This window comes from Trachurus japonicus, chromosome 22 (genome assembly GCF_045865225.1).
Source record: "Trachurus japonicus isolate A0001 chromosome 22, Traja_1.0".
In the NCBI taxonomy this organism is placed as follows: domain Eukaryota; kingdom Metazoa; phylum Chordata; class Actinopteri; order Carangiformes; family Carangidae; genus Trachurus; species Trachurus japonicus.
The window spans coordinates 244845-257121 of NC_140928.1; the positions used below are offsets into that span (position 1 = coordinate 244845).

At 41.5% G+C, this 12277-nt stretch overlaps 1 protein-coding gene across 1 annotated transcript in view; it reads left to right on the plus strand.

Moving 5' to 3' along the window:
- Positions 1 to 5560: 5560 nt before the first annotated feature.
- mipol1 (mirror-image polydactyly 1) overlaps positions 5561 to 12277 on the plus strand; it is an 86402-nt gene continuing 79685 nt past the window's right edge. Inside the window, exon 1 of the mRNA XM_085767964.1 lies at positions 5561 to 5631. Coding sequence (XP_085624090.1) covers positions 5561 to 5631 — 71 coding nt within the window. The remainder of the gene's footprint in view (positions 5632 to 12277) is intronic.

The window sequence follows — 12277 nt, forward strand, 5'->3', positions numbered from 1 at the left end:
GGGGAGGAGGAGGAGAGAAGAGGAGGAGGAGAGGAGAGGAGGAGAGACAGAGAGGAGGAGGAGGAAGAGGAGGAGGAGAGGAGGAGGAGGAGGAGAGAAGAGGAGGAGGAGAGGAGGAGGAGGAGGAGAGAAGAGGAGGAGGAGGAGGAAGAGGAGGAGAGACAGAGAGGAGGAGGAGGAAGAGAGGAGGAGAGGGGGGGGGAGGAGGAGAGAAGAGGAGGAGGAGAGGAGAGGAGGAGAGACAGAGAGGAGGAGGATGGAAGAGGAGGAGGGGGAGAGGGAGAGGAAGAGGAGGCATGGAGAGAAGAGGTTAGGTGGAGGAGGAGGAGGAAGAGGAGGAGAGACAGAGAGGAGGAGGAGGAAGAGAGGAGGAGAGGGGGGGGGAGGAGGAGAGACAGAGAGGAGGAGGAGGAAGAGGAGGAGGAGGAGGAAGAGGAGGAGAGACAGGAGATCTGGGGCCAGATTCAACAATATGTTCTTAAGAAAGATCTTAAAGGGATAGTATCATTTTTTTAAAGTGTGGTTGTATGATCTACAAATAGCCCCTAAGTACTTTAATTGCAGTAGAAGACTCTCTGCACTCCTCCCGTTAGCAACGCCAGCCGCATTAATAGCCTGCCCAGAGATTTACAACATACAGTGTTGTGAACAGACCCAAAGGAAAAACGGCCCTATTTTCACGGCCTAAAAGAGGTTTTACCTGAAAAAAAATACACAGTTCCATGTGTTCATCTATAATATATAATTTTATTGCAGGAAAAAAACACAGTTTTTTATATGGACCTCAACCAAAACTTGCTGATCTTAGCGGGCGCTAACCCTGGGCGGGATGGGATACGTGAGTTGGTTCGGTCCAAATAAAAATCTGGTGTTTTTCCTGCACTTTGAGGGGCCTGGAAAAAAAATTATATTATAGTGAACAATGGCAACTGTGTATTTTTTTTTCAGGTAAAAACCTCTTTATAGGCCGTGAAAATAGACGATTCTTTGGGTTCTGTTCACAACACATGTATGTTGTGTTAATCTCTGGGCAGGGATTATTATGGGCCTGGCGTTGCTTAACGGGAGGAGTGCAGAGAGTTCTTCTCTACTGCCAATTAAAGTACTTAGGAGGATATTTGGAGATCATTACATACCCCCACTTTAAAAAAAATGATACTATCCCTTTAAGATCTTTCTTAAGAACATATTGGTGTATCTGGTTCTGGTTCTGGTCAGAGGTTCTGGTTCAGTGTTGTGATGTGAGTGTCCTGTTCCCAGTGGACCCGGTGGACCCGGTGGACCCGGTGGACCCGGTGGACCCGGTCCAGAGGAGTCCGGTCTGTCCCAGTGCAGCAGCCGGGAGCTCAGGGACTCTCTGGTGGACATGTACCGAGGTAAACACCAGTTACATCGTCTCTAACAGGCTGACAGTGACAGTCACCTGAAACTGAGGCGACTCATTCATGGTTGCCTCTGATTCTCTGATTCTACTGATAACAGCCGACCTCCCGTGTAGATGCGCAACGTTTTTTCCCCCGCGGACATGCACGGTTCCCTACGTTGCTGTGTCAGGCAGGTGTTTCCATGGAGCTCTGCCCCGTTTCAGAGGTGAAGGAAGCCCTGAGTGGAAAGACGTCGCCTCAGATGTAGAATGTGTTCAATTCAAAAAGTGAAACTAACACATTATATAGGCCTATATGTCCATTACATACTGAATGAAACATCCCATGTCTTTATTTATTCAGTTTATTTTAACAGTAATAATTATGACTAACATTCAGTGAAGACCTAAAATCAGTTTCTCCAAAATTGAAATTGAAAATTGCAAAGGATTTTTTTTTTTAAGCATTTATAATAGAAATGTTGGCCTTCTTCTATGCACTCAATACTTGGTTGTTTACAACGGTGTTTATGATGAGTCTTTATTCTATTAGTCAGTTGTTCCATAATATATATCTACAGCTCTGGAAAAAATGAAGAGACCACTCCCAAAATGATCAGTTTCTCTGGTTTCACTATTTCTATGTGTTTCAGTAAAATTAAATTTTTTTGTTTTATTCTATCAACTACTGATGACATTTCTCCCAAAATTGAAATAAAAATATTGTCATTTAGAGCTTTTATTGGCTAATGACTAAACTAGTCTAAATAACAGAAATATCAAGTCTTTTCAGACCTTGAATAATAATAATAATGCAAAGAAAACATGTTGATATTTATTAGAATATTTTACCTGAGGAAGAGTTAATAAACCAGTTTTAGTGGGATAATGTTTATGTTTAATCCCAGCAGTGGTTTTTATTTATAATCTCCTATAAAACCAGATGTGGTTCAGGTGATGACCTCATCAGGTGATGACCTCATCAGGCGATGACCTCATCAGTGTCTCATTAAGGAGAATGAGTTGTGTTTGTGTTGGTGTTTAAAAAAGAAAAGAAAAGAGAAGAACGACTGTCGTACTGTTAGGTGATGCTGTTAACAAATCAGAATCTCAGAAACCTTTCTTGTCCCCTGCACAGGAAGCAGTGGACATTATTGTATGTCTTTGCGACAGTGTGCATAACTTGTGCGCAAAAAAAACATAAAAACCCAGTTTTAGCATGACATAAAAACAGGCAACTGACACAAGCAAGATTAACAGAATGACACAAGTAAAAACAGAATAAAAAAACCTTAAAAGAACATTAGAAGATTTCATTAGTGAATTATTGATGATGTTGATGGCCGGATGTTGATGAATGATTTCTTTCCCTAAGCTTGTCCTTTGCTAAAGGCTAAAGGGTTAACTAACTGCTTTGATTGTTAGTGTCTTGTATCTTGTGTCAGATCAACTTAAATCCCTGTGACACTTTGCGGTTCTCATTTTTTTGAATTTCGCAAGAGGGACCTGAGTGTGGTGTGTGTGTAAACAGACCTCTTTCAGTCAGTGCCCGGCCGGTGGAAAGGGGTATTAAGATATTCACACAAAACGTGTTCTTGTACATCCTCATAGTTGAGAAGACTTGCAGCCGCCGGAGCCTTTCGACGTGTAGAGGAGCTATCAAACCGGCTATTTAGTGCACACATCATGTACCTGACATATAATTTGTTATGTCTTGTTGTACAAATAAAAAGTTCCGGTTATCAAGGATTATGTCTTAAATTTAAACTCAACATGTTTTAGGTCTAATAGAATTTTTTTCACTATGAAAAACTTGATTCACCCATCACAAAAACTTTTCAATAAAATGGTCTCATTTAGATCCTTTTGTTGAATTACTGATTAAACATTACAAATAATTGGAGACCTTGCTATTGTTGCTTGTCAGTTTTTTAAAGAACAGGTTTCAATTTTACCTGTACATGTTTGTTTCAATCTGTATTTATAGCAATTTTAGTTGACTTACATTGAGAAAAACGGGTCAACACTTGGGATCTATGGAACTGAAGTAGGGGTCCACTGTTGGTTGATGATACTGACAATGGATCCTCTTAGTTTGCATGGCGTGACATTCACACTCCATATGTTAAGACATCAAGCAAGATAAAAGGAAAGTGATCGTTTTCTTTAAGAGGAAATTTTTCTCACAGAACTGAACAAACATTTTAATAGTTAGCACCAATATGTTTGCTAATTGTTTTTAAAAATGTTGGGTGTGTACTACTGCAACACATTTTAAGAGTGTCTCTTCAATTGTTAATAGAGGGTTATAGGATTACGGTCATTCTTACTGTCTTCCGATCCTAACCTCTGTATACATAAGGATGTATTTTTAGTTTACTGTTTTAATTACAGAAAATCGAATGGAACTATGGATGAAATACTTAAGTACAAGGTAAAACATCAAGAGTAATGATATTAAAGTATGGCACGGCAATTTGTTATTTTGGGGAAAGTAACGAGGGTTAGGGAGAACATCCGTTTGTCAGAGATCAAGGGAGCGGATTAATCTACGAATCGGTCCCTATGTTAAACTTTGGCCTGACACCTATATACGTCTATTAATTTTTATATACTGGGTGTTTTTTGTATAACCAACGCTTTAACTGCATTGTTTCTGTATGGTAAAATTAATAAACTAGCACAGTTTCGGACATGGCCTGATGGCTCCGAGCCCAAAACGTTCCGTTTTTGGCCCACGTAGACATCTCAAATGGATGCGAAGCCCTGTTGGTGGCCACCTATGGTACACAGACTATTTATTTTTAAATGCATGTGCTTTCAATTATACATAATGTATTTGCGTACTACATCTGATATATGGAATTATTTCGTTGATTTACGTTCGACAGAAAGGTCCACATTGGTTTTATGGAATGACAGGGGTCACTGGTTGGTTGGTGCCTAATGATACACGTGGCCCAATCGTAAGCAGGGGTGAATCCACCTCCATCAGTGTATGAAAAAGACAAGAAATGAGCAAAAAGTGATCATCCGGTAAGCGAAATTTTCATCTCAACAGAAAATTGTTAACTCAAAAACATTTGTAATAAAGTAGCTCGATAATACTAGTGGGGCCAGGCCGTTAAGTGCTTTTAAAAACAAACATGTAAAAAGTGTTAAATCAATTCTGTTCGGGACAGGAGCCATGAAGGAGAGTTAGGAACAGGCGTAATTGTGCTCACGTCACGGATTAGTGTTTGTTAAATGGACGGGGCAGCATGTGGTTTTGGACAAGTTGAGGCGGAGTTCTGCGCGAGACTGGGGGACGCCACATAAGGTGCATTGCCTAGTCCAATCTGAACTGATTTACTAGCATCTCCTATTTGGCATATAGCTTTCTTTGATCATCCAATGATGGAGTGTGCATATCACTCTATTATTAACTTCCAAACGAGACTGAGCTGAACCCTGGGACCCGTGCAACCTAGAGTCCGAGCCATTTTTTTCTGAGACTACCCTTTCTGCGAGCATGTAGTTGGGCACACAGTCTTACTTGACCATGGCAGATGTCCGAGAGATACAAGGGCTTTACAGGGGCAGAAGGCATTCGTGTGGATGGAATCACCCAAATAGCTCAATGTTGGATGCGCGCCAACACAAAATAAAAACGTATCACAGTGGTTGTGGACGGTGGTCTTGCGGATATAGTATTTTGCTGTGTCCTAATTGTCCGCTTTACCAAGGAATTTGTAAGGCTTTTGGATGTGTTTTATGCTTTATGCGTTCCGCTTTGTTTCCCTTGATTTTTAAATACCTAATACCTGAGTAGTTTAACAGGGGGGGTTTGGGGAATTGTCCAACACTGACATATTCCTGGTTTTCCAAGGCCGCAAATCTGATGGGAATTCTCTACTTGCTTATTCCATGTTGTCATTGTTGTTCTCAGACAGCATTACTTCTATGCAGACAATGGTAGTATATAAAAGGCCTGAACGCATATTAAAACCGGTACATAACCCTTCACATAACTATCAAAGAACTGACAATCTTTCGCACAAAAAGGAAATAATGCTGATACACCGATTTTACAGTTGCTACGCGTTAGAGTCACCAACGGGATAGTGTGGTAGGTGTGCAATGGCCCCCTAAGACGGGATACTGTGTCTTGTTGGTCTTGATTTGGGATAAAGATATGGCTGAAAGAGGTAGGAAACTATGAAGCCCAACCTGCAATACCACAAGACCATCGTCAGCTACGACAAGAAATCCCCACCTCCCACACTCTCGTGAGAACTGAACCACAGGGACATCTGGCACTCGCAACTCCGTCTCATCCTGTTCACTAGCTTCCTCAGATTCCAGTTCAACAACTTACTTTACAGTTCGATCTGTGAATCATGAGTGCTGGGATTAACTATTCATGTAGAGGGAATGTTTTGTGCCACATAATCAGGACTGACACACACGCCTTTCAAAAATGTCAACTCCTTTCGGCACAACTTAGTGAACTGTAATGCACGCTCATTGCTTATCAACAACTGCCAGGTTCGCTACACCGTAGCTCTTAGAGGCCTCATACCACCCTTGTGATTGTCGGTAGGGACATGAACACGAAAGAACATCATTAGGCAAACCCCCATACATCGATCCAAAGTTAAATATTAAAACTATCAACTAAATTAGGAAAATGTTTTCCACAGATTCTGAACACAATTATTGAAATTTGTTGTATAATCCACTTCAGATTGCTATGGACTACAGTGTATTTGGGATTGTGAATGTACAATAACATCTGAAAGCAGCAGACCATTTCTGGTGAGCACAGTGTGATAAGTATACAGTTTACATTGTGTGTACTTCCACCTTAAGTAAATCTTGCTCCTTTGCCAATCTGTACTATTGTCATACTTTAATCTTGAGGTTTTCAATTCATACACCAATTTTCATCTTATAGATGTGTAAGCACTATGTGATCGCAGAGTGTAATATCCAGCACGGAAAAACCCCCCGTAATTATAGTTTTATTGATACAACGTTTTACTTTCCTTTTTGTTGTGGCCAACATAACAGAAAGGACTCCATTCCGCCTCAGAAGAGGCTACGTTGGTAAGTAAAAAGTTCGTGTTGCGTCGGTTCCACAGGTGGGTATTTTGAAGATATTCCAACGACTATATGCTGATTTATCCTGTATTCTGGAATTTGCTTAATCTCATTTCAGAAGCCATTTCTACTGCACCACTAGGTAGTTCTATAAAGGATGACAGAAAATATTATCCTGATTTAAAGGATCACACTCTTTTAAGCACTATCCACGGCTGACCGGGTGGCTTACTTGCTGGGACACCCCTTTTACAGTTGTCCCCGCAGTCCATAGGTGACTCGGCGCCCAGGCCAACCTAGGACTGGGGGGCGATTCCTATTGTTTGTAGTTGATTTGCGATATAGATCTAGGTGACAGGATGTTAGCATTTCCAGGTTTGCCTTCAGCGTTGTAAGACCTCAGTCAGCTCCAAGAAACCATCCCCGCCACTATGCCGACATCCAGCAGAACAAGTGTTTGGCCAGATTTCAAGCGCCTCATACTTCTCAGAAGCCGTAGTTCCACATTTGTAGAAGTGGAGATTGGAGGTAGAAGGTTTTACGCTATCCTCACATAAAGATAATGGGTTGATTTGGCCGAAATTCCCTTCGACCAACAGACAAAAATTGTCCACGCTTTATCCACCGGTTTTAAGCTTATGTTTAGTGAGATTTATTGTAGTGTGTGGTGTGTTAAGAGTTCACTCATTTCCACCAATCGCCTCGAAACCCGATTCGGCCCGATCATCGTCCTATGTGATCATATTTACCATCAAAACGTCATTAGCGTGTGGAAAGCTGGTGTAGTGCGAGGAAGAGTGCTGCTTGCCAAGCTTGTTGCTTGCTTAGCGGCAAGCACTTCTCGAGCACCACAACGGCGCAATCCCACCAGAGAGCCACGGTGCAGCTGGCATTACATGAGGTTACAAGACTTACGCATACCACGGGAGATTGCCTGATAGCCGATAGCAAAAGACGTAGGCTCAATCGCCAGTCAAAAGCCAGCAATCGAGCAAGACCATGTTTAAAACGATCATGTGGACGCCTGGCTCAGACAGCGCTATGACATGCTCGGCGTTCGAAACACAGTTCACACCGATTGGTTCCTAGTTACCGGCTGGCAGTGTCCGCTTTCATTTTCACAAAAAATTACTTGCTCTCTTGTCATTCGGAAGGAAATAGACCCGAACGAGTAGCTCAACACTATGATCTCTTTTGAGTTTTTGAACTGGAGGGTCAAGATTCTGACAATAAATCTTACTGTGTGTGGTGAGTCTGTGTTCTATTGATTGGAAATATCACGCACACAATCACACTCGCTCAAAACTGTTCATTCACTGAATTTTTAGTCTTTGTGTGGGGTGTTTTCACAGGATAAAAAAATGGTTGAAAAATTTCGAGACTCTTTATTGTGTTGATTACGCAGGCTATGAAGATCTTGTTGCACTACCTGCTTGATGCTTGAATCATATTCAATGCTAGCGGAAGCATTTTGTGAGCAATCATAGACTGACGTTATGGGAGGGAATTGAGCACGGTTCTCTTCAGAATGGTACCCACGTGATCATTTCCTAGGGATTGTGTGTGAGCATGCTTCTCGATTTTGTTTTTTTCTTTGCAAAAGGTGCCGTGTTTCTACCCAACAACCACATCCGTGTTCAGGTCAGAAGAAGAGGCAAACGGCGTCGAGGACAGAATTGATCTAACGTGACGGGACGCAGTTGATGTGTCAAAAATACATCAGATTTACTAACAAGTGCAAACACACCCTTGCACGTAACGGGCCTACAAGGCAACTACATTCACTGTAGATAGTACGACTGATACGCACATTGTGTTTAGCTGGGGTACTGACACCATCAAACAATCATTAATGGAAGCAACTCAAATGTGTAACGCAACTTAGAATCACTGAATAGATTGCGCCATTTTTGTATTGTTTTCAAAATAAATTTGATTATAATAGGCTTTTTACTTGTATTACTCCCTTCATCATTGATCTTAGAGCATGACGTACATGATACGTCAACGCCGTTATCTGCGGTGGTACATGGGGACGCTGTCGCCCACATGTGAGTAGAATTTTGAGGGTTTTGGGCTGTGTAGAACGAATATGAAGACTGTAGCTCAGAGCAAAGAGTGAGAGCAGGAGAAGCGCGTCGATTGCTAGGAGATAAAACGTATGGAAACAAGAGTTTCTATTTCTAGAGAGGCAACACGCCGGGCGACGCTGGAACCCGAAGTAACGTGGAGCGCAGTGATGAAAATTTCTGCTTTTAGCGGTGAATCACTTTTCGCTTATTTCTTTCTATTATTCATTAAATGAAGGGTGTGTATTTCACTGTCATGCTATACTTAAGTGGGAATGGTATCAGCTTCTGCAACGTCAGCAAACAAGTGCGACACCGCAGCGTATTCCTATAACAAGTAGTGGACCTCATTTTTTTTTTCTGCAATGCAAATAAAACAATAAGTATAAATGCATCCCATAGTAATATAATTTAGAATGCAAGGTGAGTACATTTAAAATAGATGAAATCCATGTGCTCTGTTTAGAAAAAGTCGAAGAGTGGACAATAGGTGGCCCACAAAGGGGGAGGGGGGGGGGGGGAGCTCCTATTTTCCCCCAAATTTAATTTATGGGACATTTCGTTGACTACAGGAATAACACTATGTGGTCTTGGGCCACTCAGGCATGTTTGACAACTGAGTATTAAGTTATTTAAAGAGGATAGTTTTCCATGACAACAATGCAGTCAAGGCAGTATGAAACTTAGTAGTAAAAACTTGTAAGATGTAGGAAAGGTGTTGTTGGCAGTGGTAATCTCCTATAAACTTAGTTGCTATACATCTCTAGACGACATATCTTGTTCTCAGACAAACTGATGACCCGCCGGCCCACCTTTATTTTCCCATACATGTTTTTATTGTTGCGCATAAATGTCATAACTGATATATTCTTAAGTAGTTTTGATAGGTTGCCATTGCGTTTTCCCGTACCACCATCGTTTTAAGAAAAAAATACATATGAAACTTTCACAGTGTTACTTTAGTTTAATACTATATGTGTGTTAGATGTTTTTGTGCGTAGTGTGTAGATTAATGTTCCCATGTTTGTTTAAAATTTAGATGTCCAAATTGTCTCCTTAAGAAACTTAGCAATTCTCTCCTTACTGATATCCCCCATGTGGAGGTGAGTATGTGCTTCCATGCTATCTCAGTGGGAGTTGTGACCTTGCCCACCCACAGTGGACCCTGTCCACTTTCCATATACCACGAAGAGGTTATCCTGTTACATGTCAAAAACAGTCCATAAAATTAATTCCTCGCATACAAAATGCTTCTGCTGCCTTACAAATTCACAATGTCTCCCCACCTGGTTATACAATTCACCACTCTTATTCCCTCTAGCCACCAATGCAGTGTAAGAGTAGTATTAAAACTCTTGTCGGGACAACAACCTAGCCAGTAGATGTTTGTGGTTAGCTTCGTAGAGCTAACCACCCTATCCCCGACTACCAGACACCCTTACAATGTATGCACCTTAATTAGCGCCAGGATAGATTTTACCGTATTTGGGCTGCGTAAATATGCTTCATTATAAATAATATAGCTTTAAGCTATGAGAAACAAAGAAAAACAAAACATTCTCTTCCGGCTGAATCACTTCTTGCTTCCTTTCTTTTTCATTATACATGCAGGTTGTGTCTTTCCTTCATGACAACACTTAATGTGGGGCATTGGTGTATTATGCACAACCAACAGTGGAGACCCTGTCATTTCAATATAAACTCAAGTGTGGATCCTTTGTTCTGTAATGTGACATACAGCACACCCTCAAGCTCATACTACACGATTCATGATGCAAGACATTAAATGTGCCTCCCCCCTCCCTTGCGAATTACATTCAAAAAAATATTCCTAATAAACCATGCAGTCGACTGGGTCTAAAACTCTTGTAGGGGTCAAGACAAGACTAGATGTAGAACATGTGTGTTGCAGTAGAGCACCTAATTTAAAACTAATGCAGCCAACAATATTGGTGCTACTTTCTAAGAAATGTTTGGTGATACGTTTTGCTGAAAACCTTATCTTAAGAATGATCACTTGTTGCTTTATTTCTTTCTTATTCATGACATATTCCATAATTAATGTATTTCTTTATGTAATTGGTTGAAACCAGTTGTATGGAAGCATTTTGCACTATTTCCATTGAGATGATCGTCGGTCCCACTTGTGAATGTCAGGACTGACAGAAAGGCCCCTTTACGTATGAAGTAAAGACAGACAAGCCCATTAACTTGTTACGCACAGGAATCCTTCATTCCTTCAATTTGTATTACAGAGCCTTAAAACTTAGATAGTAATGTACCTCTCCGTTTCTAATTCCCATAATATGCCACGACATGCGCCCGACATTATTACCCCAACCTCCACCAACGTATCCTATGTATGATTATGATCGAAGACATTTATCAGCCTCACCAGCCTACTATATTTTTACCCCGCATAAATGCACGTACCCATATCACTTCACCACATCCTCAATTCTCCAATACAAATACCCCACCAACCCCACTAACCCCTATATACCCCACTACCTCAGACGATCAGGTACAACTCCTTCCAACTTACAATAATTCTTCATCCAGTATATTGTTTTTCACAAAAATCCGCCAAAACGCCCCTCTTGGCCGCTTGGGCAGAACAGGATCTACAACCCACTTATTAATACTTATATATTTATATATTTATATATATATATATATATATATATATATATATATTTATATATTTATATGTATTATATATATTAACCACATTAGATCCTCCTCCCTTAAACCCAATCCCTCCAATTCAAATCCCCCCAACCCACAATTCCCACCCCCACCCCCTACATAACATCAAAAACTCATCCCATCCTTAATTCCAAAACATACCACTTACCCCATTTACCCCAACTCCACCCCTACATATAGAAATATAACCCATCCCATAATATCTTACCCCCTTATCATACCCCACTACTAACTACCCCCGCCCCCCGCCCCCCCCTCCTCCCCTTTCCAACACCCCACTCACACTCACACAACTCACACACCACCAACCCCCTAATCCTTCCCCCCCCACTCCCCCCCCACTTAAAACCATCTCACCCTAAATCCATCTCAAATCACCCATACTACCCTCCCCCCCTCAAACTTAACAAAATAAAATAACCCTTACTCACCACAAACCAACCCTCTTCAAAACCTAAATTAACCCAACATCAACATATCACATACCCCCACCCAACACCTCATTCACCCTAAAACCCCACCACCCATATCCCCCTCCAAACCTACAAATACAATCCCCCCCTTCCATTCTACCCACATCTTCACCAAACCCCCCTCCCCTCATCCTCTTCCCACCAACTTCCACCCCCACCCAAATCCAACTCCCCACCCCAAAATACCCCCCCACCTAATTCACCCACCTCCACACCCTCTCTACCCCTCCACTCACCCACACTACCACCAATATAACATTATTCCCCTTAACTCTTCCTTAATCTTTCCCTTTTGTTCTCTTTCCTTTTTTCTTTTTTTAATATTATTTAAATTCTTCATTCCTACCTCTAATATTAATTCCCTCTCCCCCCCATCATCCTTAACCCCACCCTCATTCTCCACTCTCTCCCTCCCTTTCCCCCTTATTTATTCACCTTTTTTCCTAATACCCCAAGAGTAATCTCTATCCTACCAATTAACCCCCCCCATCCATCCCACTAAAACATTTTTAATTTATACCTCCTTTCTCAACCCACTCTCCCCCCTCATAACCCCCCTCCTCAAACCAACACACCCCCCT